At 44.7% G+C, this 17,465-nt stretch overlaps 1 protein-coding gene and 1 non-coding gene across 2 annotated transcripts in view; one reads left to right on the forward strand and one right to left on the reverse strand.

Annotated features, from left to right (window-relative positions):
• The first annotated feature begins 7,550 nt into the window (after positions 1-7,550).
• Positions 7,551-7,624, forward strand: TRNAN-GUU (transfer RNA asparagine (anticodon GUU)). Its single transcript has one exon. It is a non-coding gene; the product is annotated as a tRNA-Asn (tRNA).
• A 2,094-nt stretch (positions 7,625-9,718) lies between these two features.
• The window catches only part of LOC129394614 (neuroblastoma breakpoint family member 12-like), a 46,534-nt gene continuing 38,787 nt past the window's right edge, over positions 9,719-17,465 (reverse strand). The window contains exons 33-40 of the mRNA XM_063606287.1: positions 17,174-17,225; positions 16,371-16,543; positions 15,548-15,656; positions 14,446-14,933; positions 13,675-13,726; positions 12,905-13,077; positions 12,084-12,192; positions 9,719-11,476 (exon numbers count right to left, since the gene is read on the reverse strand). Of these exons, the coding sequence (XP_063462357.1) occupies positions 11,233-11,476; positions 12,084-12,192; positions 12,905-13,077; positions 13,675-13,726; positions 14,446-14,933; positions 15,548-15,656; positions 16,371-16,543; positions 17,174-17,225 (1,400 nt within the window). The 3' untranslated portion in view covers positions 9,719-11,232. The remainder of the gene's footprint in view (positions 11,477-12,083; positions 12,193-12,904; positions 13,078-13,674; positions 13,727-14,445; positions 14,934-15,547; positions 15,657-16,370; positions 16,544-17,173; positions 17,226-17,465) is intronic.

Consider the following 17,465-nt stretch of genomic DNA (forward strand, 5'->3'; position numbering starts at 1 on the left):
TCTACAAAGGCATCGAAGGTAAGTTGATAGTTCAAAATGAGCATCAAGGCCGGGCATGGTGGCTCAACGCCTGTAATCCCAGCACTTTGGCAGGCCAAAGCAGGCAGATCACCTGAGGTCAGGAGCTCAAAACTAGCCTGGCCAACATGGCAAAACTCCGTCTGTCTACTAAAAATACAAAAATTAGCCGGATGTGGTGACAGGTGCCTGTAATCCCAGCTACTTGGGAAGCTGAGGCACGAGAATCACTTGAACCTGGGAGGCAGAGGCTACAGTGAACTGAGATCGCACCACTGCACTCCAGCCTGGGCATCAGAGTGAGACTCTGTCTCAAAAAAAAAAAAAAAAAGAAAAAAAAAATGAGCATCGAGGTATTTTGGTCTGAAGAAAATCCAAGCTACATGGTTCCAGATCTTCAGTGCCCCAGCTTGAACAGTATCAGGAACAGCAGAGTACTAAGAAAAGTAAGCCAGGCTCCCAAACTGAGCAAGGACAGTTTTCTTAATCCTCTCTTTAAATTTTTTAGGTTTTTCTGTTCATTCCTTTGCCAGTCTAGTAATTCAGCTTCCCACTACTCAGCTTATTGAGTTTTTAAGTATAATTGGAAAACAAGATACATAAAATATTCAAACTCTCATTGTCAAAGCATCCTAGTTTGTGACTGCTTGGGGATAGCAGTGTGTGCAGTGTCCAGGGAATGCCCACAGAGGCTGCAATACATTTTTGCAGGCAAGCAGCTGCTGGTCCCTCTTCAGACCAACAACAATTCAAAGAAGGGGCTCCCTTTAGAGTAAACCTGGAGGAACCTTGGGAAAATTAGACTGATGTTTGAATTTATGAAAAAGCCACAGCTGTTCCCCAAGGATAAAGTTCAGTCCATTGATTGGCCAAAGGGCCCAGAGGAAATGAAATTGCCATTTCCTTTACCCATCCACCCAAATAAGTTAGACTTCTAAAAACTGAAGTGTTTCCTTCTCTCCAGCAGAAATGATTCCACTTGGTGCTCACAGTAATCTTGTGAAGTAAGTACTATCATTGCTGTCGTGCAGAGAAGGAAACAGAGGCTAAAAGAAATTTAGTAATTTGCCTGTAAGAGGAGTAGTCAAGATTTGAACTCCAGTGCTCTGCTTCCAGAACATCTGCAGTTTTCCCAATACCGCCATTCCCCTTGGCATGAAGCCAACATACTAAGTCCTAAAGAAAATTTTCTGAGAAGTAATTCAGTTTGCCATAGATTGTTGCATGAATTCCTACACAACCACTGGAACTACACTATAGGTGGAATCAGTGGGCCAAGGACAACCCTCATTCAGGAATGATGCTCATTGTTGGTCAGTTAACACTATATACTTTCTGGGAGGGTCAAAACTTCTCAATCAAACAAAAAGGTTTCTCTTGACTGTTTCCTACTTCATTCTCTTCATTTAAGCCAGATAGGCTCTTTGTCCCCTATAAAATCTCCTACAAGACTTTGTCATTATTGTTCTCCAGGTAAAGGGAGTCCTCTCCTGGGAAAGTTAAAAAGAACCACCATAAACCAATTGGAAGAAACAAAGACACAATGGGGACAGTGATGGGGAGACATCAGGTGACATCAAGACTTCCCAGGATCACACAGTCAGTGAGGGGCAGAACTGCTCAGAATCCAAGTCCAATAGACTCTAGCTGAATGAAGTTTCCTTTCTTTATTTTTTTTTTTTTGAGACGGAGTCTTGCTCTGTTGCCCAGGCTGGAGTGCAGTGGTGTGATCTTGGCTCACTGCAACCTCTGCCTCCTGGGTTCAAGTGATTCTTCTGTCTCAGCCCCCCGAGTAGCTGGGACTACAGGCACAAAACACCATGCCTGGCTAATTTTTGTATTTTTAGTAGAGACGGGGTTTCACCAAGTTGGTCAGGCTGGTCTTGAACTCCTGACCTGAGGTGATCTACCCGCCTTGGCCTCCCAAAGTGCTGGGATTACAGGCATAAGCCACCATGCCTGGCCTGCACTTTTCATTTCATCATAGTTTCAGAACATTGTATGTTGTTTCTAAGCAAAATCCAACTAGGAATCCCAGTCTCTAGGGCTAGCCCTAAAATAGCTCACTGGGGTTACTTCTTGCTACTAACATTCCCCATGCCCCATCTTGAATTGTCCCAGATAGAGAAAGGAGTGGGAAGAGGGTGCTCCATTCTGAGTGCCCATAACAATAGCTAATAGCAGCCAAAATGTGTTGAGCACTGTGCTGGGCACTGTATCTAATTATCTCAACAAACATATAAGGTAAGCATGACTATTTCCATTTAACAGATAACGGGACCGAGGCACAACGCTTCTAAGAAACTGGCTTAAACTCCCACAACTGGTTAAGAGATGGGGGTAGGACTGGAGTCCAGCTCTGTTCACCGTCAAAGGCAGTGCTCTGAATCACTCACTTTTAAAAACCATATAGTAAATGCAGGGCCCAAGGACTTTGGCTTACCGCAAGGAATCCTCATATATGTAGCCAGCTGTCTCTGCAGTAAATTGGCAGCCCCTGCCTAGCCATGGAACTCCCACCATGGATGGCAAACTGGAGACTTGGGAGTTTAGTTTCTAGTTCTTTTGCCCAAACTCTTTTATTGGGGGTTGGAAGAAAGGTAGGAAGAGCAATGAGAAAGGAAACATTCTGGCTTAATGGGGAGAGAAAGAAAACAGAAGAGGTTTGTTTCTGTAGCCAAAGACCTTCTAAAAGCCACACCCCTGCATTCAAGAGCTGCAGAAGAAATGCTGTTCTTCAATTCTTCCACCAGCCTCAGTAACCATTTCACTAACAAGTCTTACATCAGATAGAACTTAAATTAGACACAAGAAAGGACTTCTGGTCAAAATGAACAGTCATTTCTGTAAATTGGGATTTATCTTTACAAAATCCCTTCACTGAACTAAGAAAAGTCTTAGGGCCTTCTCTAAATAAAGGCTGCCCAAACGCAAAAATACTGCAGCTTTCAACAGAGGAAGACATGAGGTAGTTTTCAAACTTCTCCTCTCCTCCCTGGGTTTTATAGTCTTTTGCACTCAGGGGCACTTCGGGAAATGGTACACATTTGGCAGGTGAGACAAGTGACTGAGGTCTGGAAAAGGGGTGAGAAAGCTGGTGCACGTGCAGGAGCGGGGCCCAAAAGGTAACCCTCCTGCCGACATGATGCACTGCTTTCCCCCAGACCTGCAACTGATGATGATTTTGTGCTTCTCCAAAAGTCAAAACACTCAACCTCACACACCTAAAAAAGAACTTAACCTTAAGTTCCTTTTTAGTAAGAGCCTATCTGTGTGGTCTTTCTTTTCTTTTTTTTTTTTTTTTTCTTTTTGAGACAGAGTCTCCCTCTGCCTCCCAGGCTGGAGTGCAGTGGCGCTATCTTGGCTCACTGCAAGCTCCGCCTCCCGGGTTCACGCCATTCTCCTGCCTCAGCCTCCCGAGTAGCTGGGACTACAGGCGCCCGCCACCACGCCCGGCTAATTTCTTTTCGTATTTCTAGTAGAGACGGGGTTTCACCGTGTTAGCCAGGATGGTCTCGATCTCCTGACCTCGTGATCCGCCCGCCTCGGCCTCCCAAAGTGCTGGGATTACAGGCGTGAGCCACCGCGCCTGGTCTAGTTCCTGTTTTCTTACACATTGTCACATTTTTTCCCTGCCATCTAAGCCTCTAGTTTTGGTTGGTCAGGGAGATGGATTTGAGACTGAGTTCTCATCTCCTCCGCTGCAGCACCCTATTAAAGCCTCTTCCTTGGTAATAACCGTCTCAGTGATTGGTTTTCTGTGTGGCAAGCAGCAGGAACCCCAGGTCTCTGAACTTTGGCAAAGGAATCTCCTGATAAAGGCGGGATCGATTTTACTGACCAAGCTGAAAACGATCAGACGTTTGAAAGCCTTAATCTCGGAGCCTGTCGGAGTTTGTTCTGCCCTTGAGGCTTTTCTTTGGGCCTACCAGTCAAAATCAGCCTGGCCAAACCTGTCTTCAAGGACCAAGGGCAGGGCCGGCTTCTCCCGCCGGGTCGGCAGCCACCTTCCCCTTCCCTGTGACTTGAAGAGAAGCTTCACGGGGCGTTTATTCAATTTGCGAGGAGCCCGCGAGGCGCAGGTGCGCGGTGACTCTGTGGTTCCCACCGCACCCGCTGCCCTCTTTGGTCCTCTCGCTGTCACCGGCGGGCAGTAACGTTCCGGGTGAGCTAGGGCTCCGAAGACACCAGGCAGGGAGGGACCAGTGGGTAAGGGCACCACCCGTTTAGGTCCTGCGCAGGAGGGATCCGAAAAAGGTCTTGAAGAAATAGGAAGGGAGGGCCAGATGTGGTGGCTTACGCCTGTAATCCCAGCACTTTGGGAGGCCGAGGTGGGTGGATCACGAGGTCACGAGTTCGAGACCAGCCTGGCCAAGATGGTGAAACCCTGTCTCTACTAAAAATACAACAAGTAGCCGGGCGCGGTGACGGGCGCCTGTAATCCCAGCTACTCAGGAGGCTGAGGCAGGAGAATCTCTAGAACCCAGGAGGCGGAGGTTGCAGTGAGCTGAGACTGCCCCGCTGCACTCTAGCCTGGGCAACACAGCAAGACTGTGTCTCAAATAAATAAATAAATAAATAAATAAATAAATAAATAAATAGAAAGGGAGAGTTGGAAGTAGATCAAAGAGAAGAAAAGAAATCCTAGATTTCCTGTCTGAAGGCACCATGAAGATGAAGGCCACCTCTTCTGGGCCAGGTCCTCCCGTTGCAGGTGAACCGAGTTCTGGCCTCCATTGGAGACCAAAGGAGATGACTTTGGCCTGGCTCCTAGTGAGGAAGCCATGCCTAGTCCTGTTCTGTTTGGGCTTGATCCTGTAGCACTTGATTGTCTCTCCTGGACTTTCCATGGATTCCAGGGATGCAACTGAGAAGTTTATTTTTAATGCACTTACTTGAAGTAAGAGTTATTTTAAAACATTTTAGCAAAGGAAATGAATTCTGACAGGTTTTGCACTGAAGACTTTCACATGTGAGGAAAACAGGAAAACCACTATGCTAGAAAAAGCAAATGCTGTTGAGATTGTCTCACAAACACAAATTGCGTGCCAGCAGGTAGGTTTGAGCCTCAGGTTGGGCACATTTTACTTTAAGCGCACTGTTGGTGGAACTTAAGGTGACTGTAGGACTTATATATACATACATACATATAATATATATACATATTTATGTGTATATATATACACACACATACACACACACACACACACACAGGGTCTTGCTATCTTGCCCAGGGTGGTCTCCAACTCTGGGTCTCAAGCGATCCTCTGCCTCCCCTTCCCAAAGTGCTGGGATTACAGGTGAGAGCCACCTCGCCCAGGCCATTTTAATTTTAATTTAATACTTTTAATTTGAATACACAATCCAAAAATCATATAACAAGTACAGGAAACCCACTTTATGCCAAGTTTACAAAGACAGGAAAGATATATCCATGACAAAGCGTCAAAGTGGCAACATCCTAAAGTACTGAGAGAAAAAAAGTTATTCTAGAATTCTATGCCAAATTGAAATATCTTTCAAAAAATGTGACTGAAATCAGGACATTTAAAGACATACAAAAAAATGACAGAATTCACCGAGCCACACTACAAGAAATATTAAAGGAGTCCTCCAGGCCTAAGGATAAGGATAGCAAACAGAAATCTGAACCTACACAAAGAAACGGAGACGACTGAAAATCGCTATGTACGTACTTGGATGTTGGGGTTTATAACATGTCCAAAATCAAATTCCCTGACAACACTAGCATAAAGGCCAGAAGGGGAGGTATAATATCACTTGATGGCAGACGGATAAAGATGTATTCTAGGGACCCTAAAGCCATCACTGACATAACAAAAGAAAGAGTTACAGCTAATAAGCCAAATAAGGAAAGAAAATAGAATGATATATAAAAAAAAAAAAACATGTAATCGCTGGGTGCGGTGGCTCATGCCTGTAATCCCAGCACTTTGAGAGGCCAAGGCAGGCAGATCACTTGAGGTCAGGAGTTTGAGACCGGCCTGGCCAAAACGGTGAAACCCCGTCTCTACTAAAAATACAAAAATTAGCCCGATGTGGTGGCTCGCACGGACCTGTAATCTCAGCTACTTGGGAGGCTGAAGCAGGAGATTCGCTTGAACTCGGGAGGTGGAGGTTGCAGTGAGAGCTGAGATGGCGCCACTGCACTCCAGCCTGGGTGACAGAGCGAGACTCTGTCTCAAAAATAAATAAATAAATAAATAAATAAACAAACAAAAACTGTGTAATCCCTATGCTGGAGCAACTGCTCTCCAGGCCTCTACCCTATAGAAATACACAAATGGCCAATGAGAAGTGTACAAGAATGATCACTGCCGCATTATTTGTAATCATAAAATAGTAGCGCCAAAGTAATTTCAAAGATACATGAAAATCGTTTTATTTATTTAACAAACACAAACAATTGAACAAACAATGGAAGCAAGTCCTTTTGCCTAAAGGAACACAGAGGGTCATGCGGATGTTGCTCCTCCAAGGATTTCGGTGTTCCCCAACGGCTAGTTTTGGGTCTAGTTCTTCTGGAAGATCTTATTCTTGGGGAGCTACAGGTTCTGGCGTTTGGGGCTCTTTCAGGTTCTATCTCCATTTTCCCCTCAATTCCTCCCCATTCTGCTATAATAAAAAAAAAATTCTCACCTCCGGAAGATCCCGCCTGTGCCTCCCCACCAGCCTTTCAGGAGGTCTGGACGTCTGGTCCACCGCTCCCCGGCTTCTTTCCCCGCTTTTGCTTTTCCCCTCCCCTGCTCCCGCCCTCCAGCTTCAGGACCCGACCACCGCCCAGCTGAGCCCCCGCGGCTCCACCGCGCAAAAGGTGCACTGGAGGCCCTGCCCGTTGCCGCCCCGCGGGGTGCCAAGAAGTCAACATAAATAAATGCTTTGTAAAAGGAACTTCCCCATGGAAAAATCTCTCATGATTTCCATTCTCAAGGCTCTTCAAAGGACTAAAAGCTAAAAGGATGGATTCATTCGACAAGTCCTAGTCCTGCGGCCTGGTGAGTGCCAGACCCTGCTCCCCGCGAGGGGGACCCACGAGCCACCCTCACCACGATCCCTGCCCTGGTGGAGCCCCCGTGCGGAACACAGGATCTGAAGATGGCAGCGGAAGCTCCGCAGCGGCCCCAAAAGCGACTGGGCAGGGAGGGCACAGGCTCCCTCACTGGGTGAAGGCGGCGCAAAGAACGGGAAGAGCCATCCCGGGAGCCACCGGGCGTTCAGCCTCCCTAGGGCCCCCAGGCGGCTCGGGCCGGGGTCTCAACCGGGGCGTTTCCGGGGGTTTCTGAAGCAGGCGAGGGGCAGGGCGGGCGAAGGCCATTCAGCTATCCTTCTGGCCCCAGAATCTCCCAACGTGCAGGTGTCCAACGTGACCAGCGCGACTTACCGCTCCAATCTCTCCGGTCTTCCAAGGCCTTGCTCAGTCGTCCTGCCGGGCGGGCCCTGAGGATGCAAGGGACGGAGGAAGTTTCGTGCGTGCGCCCTTCCTATAGCGCCCAGTAGAACTGACAGTACCTGTCTCTGTGGCGCAATTGGTTAGCGTGTTCGGCTGTTAACCGAAAGGTTGGTGGTTCGAGCCCACCCAGGGACGCTTGTTCGAGCTTTTAAAGTATTCATGCATTGTCAATCACTAGATAAATGGGGAAGATTTTATCTTCCTGGAGTCCTAAGCCACTAATTTGTGACTTATCCATGTCAAGGGCCAGCCCACCTCCCCGACCGGATTCTTAACCGGGTATCTCCTGAAATCCTGGGTTTATACGTGTGTAACTCAGGAATCCTGAAACAGAGACCTAGGAACCCACTTCTGGTGTGAAAAAATTCTAATTCAGTCCATTATACGCTTAAACGAGTAATTTACATGCCTCCATTTTTTCATATTTTAATAATAGGAGGTCAGTAATATCCCGAGGATGTGCCTGGATTTACTGATTGCTCTATCAATAATGTGACCAGTGGAATCATTCATCATCATAGTGATCCTCTCCATCATTTTTGAAAAGAGTATTTTTCCTCACTTTGTGCATGATTTATTTAACCCTTTTCAAAATGTTTTTGTTAGCCAGGCATGGTGGCATGTGCCTGTAATCCCAGGTACTTGGGATTCTGAGGCAGGAGAATCATTTGAACCTGGGAGGTGGAGGCTGCAGTGGAGGCTGCACCGCTACACTCCCGCCTGGGCAACAGAGCGAGACTCCATCTCAAAAAAAAATAAATAAAATAAAGTTTTTGAGATGAGGTAGGTTTCATTGTTTTAGGATTACAAAGAATGCTGCAGCCACCTTTCTTGTACACATACCTTTGGTCATTGTGGAAATGTCTACACCACAGATATTTCTATAGTGTAGGGAAGTTGATGCACTATTGCTGCATTATAGGGTTTACATGATGCTTCTAATTTGAGTACATTCTGCAAATGTATCTTTCACGGGAGCCGTACCAAATAATATTCCAATAGCAATATTTATAGGAGGAAAAATGTGCAGAAGTGCAATTGAGCTTCGTGCCTCTCCATGGGGCCCATGTTCATAAAATGGTGGCATTAGCAATTATCTGAGAGTGGAGTTTGTGGCCCTCTGACATCAAAAGCTGAAGCAGAGGACATGAAAACCCTCACTGTGCATCTTCTCTAGTCTGGCCAGAATCATTCCTAGGTCGGTGGTCTCTTATCAGGAGGGAATGCTGCTTGCTTGTTTTGTCAAAATCACAAAACTGAGGGAAAGCATCAGGCCGTTGGTTGATAACAGTGGTGAAGCAAGTTTTTCCAAAGGGCTGGTTTGTTGTTAACCCTTAGGGAAAAAAAAAAGCCTAATTCTTTTTTTTTTTTTTGAGACGGAGTCTCTCTCTGTCGCCCAGGCTGGAGTGCAGTGGCGCGATCTCGGCTCACTGCAAGCTCCGTCTCCTGGGTTCAGGCCATTCTCCTGCCTCAGCCTCCCGAGTAGCTGGGACTACAGGCGCCCGCCACCATGCCCAGCTAATTTTTTTTATTTTTAGTAGAGATGGGGTTTTACCGTGTTAGCCAGGATGGTCTCGATTTCCTGACCTCGTGATCCGCCCGCCTTGGCCTCGCAAAGTGCTGGGATTACAGGCATAAGCCACCGCGCCCGGCCAAAAAAGCCTAATTCTTACCAGCTGGTGCCCTGCAGTTCCAGGCTCTTGGTGTCCCAAACAAAGACACCAAGAGCGTTGAACTGCACCAAAAACCAAAACCAAGGTAGGGGCAAGAAGATAATCACAGAATGTCACCGGTATATGTTTAGGTTCAAATAGTATTATGAGAAGTGGCAGGTAAAGGAGGTAGGAAAAAGAAAACACATCATGTAATTGACAGTTGTATGGAAATATTTGATGCTGAAAGTTATAATTTAAAACTATAAACCAAATATTAGAAGTGTGTCTAGTTCAAAGGGTGGAAAACCATCAAAAACATTTTTAGTGCAATATTTAACATGAGCTATACAACCCTTCCTAAATGCCAAATGCACAGACAGACACAGACACACACACACACACACAATCACAATCACACTCACGAAGAATACAAATGACTAGAACCAAGAAATGTAAATACATTCTGCTACGTATGGTAAACATAGCCTACAATGTGGAAGAGATTAGAAAATAAACATGGAAATGAAATGTTTTATTTTACACTGAATGTAAAAAACAATCCAAAAGTCCAGAGTGATAGGCAAAAGGTTTTAATTGTATAGATTAAAATTAACTTTGGACAAAAATTAAAACTCAGGCAGAGAATGTTTTCTTCCTTTTGCAACAGCAGACACTAGTAAAAACAAAGGCACAGTAAAAATTGAGACCCAAAATTTGCAGTGTAGAGATATGAATATAATAATAGACACAGGGAGGATTAATAAATGATAAAATGTTTAGAGGATGATCATTAGAATACAGGATATTTATACTCTTGAAAACCGCTTTCCCAAGTACTTCATTATAAGTAAGGTGTCTCTAAAAGGGACAGATCTCCTAGACCCCTCCTTAACCAAGTAACCAGTCCTGATATCATAATGGTGATGGACAAACTAGACCTTCTCTGCCCGCAGATGGGCTGAGGTTGAGAACTCACAGCATTGTCTCTGCAGTGTTCCCGGCAAAACGTTTAGGCGGAATTTAATCATGAAGACATTTTCAGACAACTTCAGAATGTAGATCATTGAGCCAGACAGCTGACCTGTCCTCTATAAACAAGTCCATGTCACCACCATCCATGACAACAACAAAAAGATGAGGAAATATTTGGGGTTCAAAATAACTAAAGAAATGCAGCTACATTATCTGTTTACTTTTTTCGAACCCAAAATATCTCTTCTCCTTTTTGTTGTGTGATTTGTGGTGATATGGACTATGTGAAGGAGACAGGTCAGTTGTCCTGCTGAGTGTTCTACATTCTGCAGTTGTCTGGTGATTACCTCCTATGAAACTCAGGCTAAGCGTTTTCTGCAAGAACATGGCATTGTTCATATTCTGCACCGGCAGAGTCCTGGGTGACATGCTGTCTCCTGCCAGCGGCTCCTGCCTCCTGTTCTCTACAGGATGGAATTGAGAGGAGCAGGGCTAAGGCCTTCCAATGCTGTTTGTCCATCTAGCTGTGGTCTTCCTAAGTACTGACACCAATTGGAGGCTGAAGGACTGTGGCTTCTCTAACCAAAGGAGCCTAGTGGGTTAACAATTGTAAAGAGCAGTTGGTGGTTCTGAAATACAATCCTCAGCCAAGGATCCCTCCTGTGTTACAGATGGATCAGCTAAAACAAGCCAACACTGAAGACACAAAGAATGAGGTTAGGTTCATTGAAACCAGGGTAACAATTTTGGATGAGCTAAACACAAAGATGACACTGACATTGAGCAGGTATAGAAGCTCAGAGACATGCCTGCAAAATGAAATCCCTGAGGAATTTTGTAGCTACCCAGAGATACGTGGTTCAAATTAAAATGTCTGACTGATCACTCCCGGCATGTGCTGCACAGTTATGTGAATGTGTCACACCTAACATGGGTCCATTGTCTTCAGACTGAGCACAGGTTGCCACTGGCATGGTTTGAGAATAGGAATAGAGCCATGCCCACTGACCCATCCTATGTCTGGGCTTCCAAATGGAACTCTACTTTCATTCAAATCTTCACGTGCCTATAGGTCCTGCCTGCAGGAATGACAACTCTCGGCTTAATAAGGGCTGTTTATTGTGGGAATATGACTTCCATCTGGAACACCAGGTGGAGACTCGTCACCGTCAAAGTAAAAAACCTATTGTCCACGTAAAGGGTGAAGCTGATGTGCTGTTCCTCAAATGAGTAAAACACACTTCTGTAGTGCTGGAATGAGTCAGGTAGTTCAAAGTACATTGACGGAGTCGAATAACATCTATCCAGTGAGTCCTGTAAGACTTCAGGCTCTTCCACTTCCATCAGCACGCTGTTGAGCCTGGAAAAGGAGACAAAACTAAAGAAGCAGCCAGGGAAAATCTGACACCACAGAGCCCCACTAGATTTCAGAAGTAACATAAGGAAGTGGTTAGAAAAGAAAAAGGATAGATCCATTAATGAGGTGAAAAAAAAATTTATTGCCTTTATGTTGGGATAGAAAAGGGCCAGGTAGAAAACAATGAAAGAGAAAGACAGAGAGAGAGAGAGACAGAGACAGAGAGAAAGTGAGCTAGTGAATTGGCCAGGTGACATACTGGTAAGGGAGTAAAAGGACACTCTGAGTTAGTGCCCTCATGACACACAGCAAACTGTGATCATGAAAAGAGTGAGCTCAATAGTTTTCCATAAAATATGCTCAAAATTCGATGCAGTGGCCATGAGAGTACAGCTTTTGAAGTATGGTCAACCTATGGTACGTTAGTAAATGATAAGGGGAGGAAGAAATGGAAACCTAAACATCTACTGCAATGAAAACCAACAGCAATGACAGTAAGAGTAATTCAGCCTTCATTGAAAACGTGACATCAAACACACTCTGGTTTTCCTGAATCTGTTGCCTCCAGGTGTTAACACAGAATTAAGCATCCACAATTGCTGAAAGTTACCTGGGGCATGGTGGGTTTTGATCTTCTTCCCCTTCTTTTCTTCCCCTTCTTCTTTTCTTCTTGGATCTTCTTCCCCTTCTTTTCTTCCCCTTCCCCTTCTTTTCAATTTCTGCAATACATTCAGACATGGACAGACACATTAAGCTGATTCCCCTACACACATAACAATCCACTGTCTAATCCTCACACAGGGACCTCAGGCTCCTCAGCATAAGAATAGGACACTGTGAGAGATATATTTCAGGAGGCCTGAAGGCTGGTCATGATAGAAATTCCTCAGTTTTTCTCCCAGAAACTGTGGGTAAAATGTCCCTATTCTAGTAGATCGTTATCCCAATATCATTTGTCCCAAGTTTGTGCAAACAGTTATGCCATATTTTTCCAATCAATTTAAAGCAAATACCCTCAAATGATTTCTAGGAGAAAAACTGCAATATTTAGCCCTGTCTCATCAAATACTCAGATTGTTCATGGTTGTGAGGACTTTAGACACTGAAATTAGAGTGAAAAAGGAAATCTACAAACCCTTGAGTCAAAATCATAGTTCTCTGAATTTGTCACATCTGCCCAGGTCCAATGTCATGAGAGTAGAATCAGAGTGCCACAGGTATGGCCTGAGACTAGGAAGAGAGCCATGCTCACTGACCCATCCCATGTCTGGGCTTCCAGGTAGAACTAGAGTTTCATTCAACCTACATGTGCCTATAGGTCCTCACTGCAGCAATGACATCTCAGCTCAGTAATGGCCACTTGGAGCAGGAATATGATCTTTATATGGAAGACTCAGTGGATCCTTATCACCTTCATAGAAAGGTACTCACCTCCCACGTCAAGAGAAAAGCCAACATGTTTTTCCTCCAATGCATAAAACGAACTTCCATAGGCCTGGCAGGAGTCAGGCTGTTCAAGACAACTGGAAGGAGTTGAATAACATCTATCCAGTGAGTCCTGCAACACTTCAGGCTCTACTACCTCCAGCAGCTCCCTGCTGAGCCTGGAAAAGGAGGAAAAAGTAAAGAATAAGCCAGGGGGGAATCAGAAACCACACAGCCCCAGCCAGATTTCATGGCTAACGTAAGGAACTGTTTAAAAAGAAAAAGGACAGATCCATTAATGAGGTAATGAATTATTGCCTTTATGTTGGGATAGACCAGGGCCAGGTAGAAAAGAATGAAAGAGAAAGACAGGGAGAGGGAGAGAGAGAGAGAGGAGAAAGTGAGCTCAGCGAATTGGCCGGGTGACACACTGATGAAGGGGTCAAAGGACACTCTGAGTTAGTGCCCTCGGGACACACAGCGAACAGTGATCATGAAAAGAGTGGGCTCAATAATTTTCCATAAACTTGCTCAAGATTCCATGCAGTTGCCATACAGCCTTTGAGGTATGGTCAACCTACAGTAAGTTAGTAAATGATAAGGGGAGGAAGAAATGGAAACCTAAACATCTACTGCAATGAAAACCAACAGCAATGTCAGTAGGAGTAATTCAACCTTCGTTGAAAACATGAAATTGAACACACTCTTGTTTTCCCTGGACCTGGCATCTCCAGGTGTCAACACAGAATGAAGCATCCATAATTGCTCAAAGTTACCTGGGGCATGATGGGTCTTGGTCTTCTTCCACTTCTTGGTACTTTTCAATTTCTGCAATAAGTTCAGACATGGACAGACATATTAAGCTGGTTCTCCTACACACATAACAATCCACTGTCTAATCCTCACACAGGGACTTCAGGCTCCTCAGCATGAGAATAGGACACTGTGAGAGATATTCTTCAGGAGGCCTGAAGGCTGATCACGATAGAGATTCCTTGGTTTTTCTCCCAGAAACTGTGGGTAAAATTCCCTATTCTGGTAGATCGTTATCCCAATATCATTTGTCCCAAGTTTGTGCAAATGGTTATGCCATATTTTTCCAATGAATTTAAAGCAAATGCCCCCAAATGGTTGCTAGGAGAAAAACTGCACTATTCAGCCCTGTCTCATCAAATACTCAGATTGTTCATGGTAGCGAGGATTTTAGATGCTGAAATTAGAGTGAAGGATGAAATCTACAAGATCTACAAAATTGAGACAAAATCAGAGTTGTGTGAATTCGTCACATCTGCCCAGATCCAACATCTTGAGAGTAGGATTAGGGCGCCACAGGCATGGCCTGAGACTAGGAAGAGAGCCTTGCTCACTGACCCATCCCTTGTCTGGGCTTCCAAGTGGAACTAGAGTTTCATTCAACCTACATGTGCCTATAGGTCCTCCCTGTGGCAATGACATCTCTCAGCTCAGTAAGGGCCACTTGCAGTAGGAATATGACCCTAACCAGAAGACTCAGTGGATCCTTATCACCTTCATAGAAAGGTACTCACCATCCATGTCAACAGCCAAGCCAACATGCTGTTGCTCCAATACGTAAAAGGCACTTCTGTAGGGCTGGCATGAGTCAGTCAGTTCAAGACAACCTGAAGGAGTTGAATAACATCTATCCAGTGAGTCCTGTAAGACTTCAGGCTCTTCCACTTCCATCAGCACGCCGTTGAGCCTGGAAAAGGAGACAAAACTAAAGAAGCAGCCAGGGAAAATCAGACACCACAGAGCCCCACTAGATTTCAGAAGTAACATAAGGAAGTGGTTAGAAAAGAAAAAGGATAGATCCATTAATGCCGTCAAAGTAAAAAACCTATTGTCCACGTAAAGGGCGAAGCTGAGGTGCTGTTCCTCAAATGAGTAAAACACACTTCTGAAGTGCTGGAATGAGTCAGGTAGTTCAAAATACATTGACGGAGTCGAATAACATCTATCCAGTGAGTCCTGTAAGACTTCAGGCTCTTCCACTTCCATCAGCATGCCGTTGAGCCTGGAAAAGGAGACAAAACTAAAGAAGCAGCCTGGGAAAATCAGACACCACAGAGCCCCACTAGATTTCAGAAGTAACATAAGGAAGTGGTTAGAAAAGAAAAAGGATAGATCCATTAATGAGGTAAAAAAAAAAAAATTTATTGCCTTTATGTTGGGATAGAACAGGGCCAGGTAGAAAACAATGAAAGAGAAAGACAGAGAGAGAGAGACAGAGACAGAGACAGAGAGAAAGTGAGCTAGTGAATTGGCCAGGTGACATACTGGTAAGGGAGTAAAAGGACACTCTGAGTTAGTGCCCTCATGACACACAGCAAACTGTGGTCATGAAAAGAGTGAGCTCAATAGTTTTCCATAAAATATGCTCAAAATTCGATGCAGTGGCCATGAGAGTACAGCTTTTGAAGTATGGTCAACCTATGGTACGTTAGTAAATGATAAGGGGAGGAAGAAATGGAAACCTAAACATCTACTGCAATGAAAACCAACAGCAATGACAGTAGGAGTAATTCAGCCTTCGTTGAAAACGTGACATCAAACACACTCTGGTTTCCCTGAATCTGTTGCCTCCAGGTGTTAACACAGAATTAAGCATCCACAATTGCTGAAAGTTACCTGGGGCATGGTGGGTTTTGATCTTCTTCCCCTTCTTTTCTTCCCCTTCTTCTTTTCTTCTTGGATCTTCTTCCCCTTCTTTTCTTCCCCTTCCCCTTCTTTTCAATTTCTGCAATACATTCAGACATGGACAGACACATTAAGCTGATTCCCCTACACACATAACAATCCACTGTCTAATCCTCACACAGGGACCTCAGGCTCCTCAGCATAAGAATAGGACACTGTGAGAGATATATTTCAGGAGGCCTGAAGGCTGGTCATGATAGAAATTCCTCAGTTTTTCTCCCAGAAACTGTGGGTAAAATGTCCCTATTCTAGTAGATCGTTATCCCAATATCATTTGTCCCAAGTTTGTGCAAACAGTTATGCCATATTTTTCCAATCAATTTAAAGCAAATACCCTCAAATGATTTCTAGGAGAAAAACTGCAATATTTAGCCCTGTCTCATCAAATACTCAGATTGTTCATGGTTGTGAGGACTTTAGACACTGAAATTAGAGTGAAAAAGGAAATCTACAAACCCTTGAGTCAAAATCATAGTTCTCTGAATTTGTCACATCTGCCCAGGTCCAATGTCATGAGAGTAGAATCAGAGTGCCACAGGTATGGCCTGAGACTAGGAAGAGAGCCATGCTCACTGACCCATCCCATGTCTGGGCTTCCAGGTAGAACTAGAGTTTCATTCAACCTACATGTGCCTATAGGTCCTCACTGCAGCAATGACATCTCTCAGCTCAGTAATGGCCACTTGGAGCAGGAATATGATCTTTATATGAAAGACTCAGTGGATCCTTATCACCTTCATAGAAAGGTACTCACCTCCCACGTCAAGAGAAAAGCCAACACGTTTTTCCTCCAATGCATAAAACGAACTTCCATAGGCCTGGCAGGAGTCAGGCTGTTCAAGACAACTGGAAGGAGTTGAATAACATCTATCCAGTGAGTCCTGCAACACTTCAGGCTCTACTACCTCCAGCAGCTCCCTGCTGAGCCTGGAAAAGGAGGAAAAAGTAAAGAATAAGCCAGGGGGAATCAGACACAACAGAGCCCCAACTAGGTTTCATGGGTAGCATAAGGAAGTGGTTAAAAAAGTAAAAGGATAGATCCATTAATGAGGTAACAAATTATTGCCTTCATGTTGGGACAGAACAGGGCCAAATGGAAAAGAATGAAAGAGAAAGACAGATAGACACACACACACACACACAGACACACACACACACAGAGAGAGAGAACGAGCTCAGTGAATTGTCCAGGTGACACACTGATGAGGGAGTAACAGGACACTCTGAGTTAGTGCCCTCAGGACACACAGCATACAGTGATCATGAAAAGACTGCGCTCAATAATTTTCCATAAAATGTGCTCAAGTTTCCATGCAGTCGCCACGAGAATACAGTTTCTGAAGTCTGGTCCACCTACAGTAGGTTAGTAAATGATAAGGGGAGGAAGAAATGGAAACCTAAATATCTACTGCAATGAAAACCAACAGCAATGTTACTAGGAATAATTCAGGCTTGGTTGAAAAGATGTAATCGTTAATGTCAGCCCGCTCTGTTTTCCCTGAACCAGGAGTCTCCAGATGTCAACACAGAAGTAGCTGTTCACAATTGCTCGGTTACCTGGGGCATGGTGGGCCTTGGTCTTCTTCCTCTTCTTGGTTCTTTTTAATTCCTGCAATACATTCAGACAGGGACAGACTAAATAAGCCAATTCACCTACACCCGTAACAGTCCACTGTCTAATCCCCACACAGGGATCTTAGGCTCCTCAGCATGAGAACAGGACAATGTGAGAGATATACTTCAGGAGGCCTGAAAGCTGGTCATGATATTCTTTGGTTTGCATCTCAGAACCAAGGGTGAAATATCCCCATTCTGGTAGATCGTTATCCCAAAATCATTTATCCCAAGT

This window comes from Pan paniscus, chromosome 1, assembly GCF_029289425.2.
Source record: "Pan paniscus chromosome 1, NHGRI_mPanPan1-v2.0_pri, whole genome shotgun sequence".
Lineage (NCBI taxonomy): Eukaryota > Metazoa > Chordata > Mammalia > Primates > Hominidae > Pan > Pan paniscus.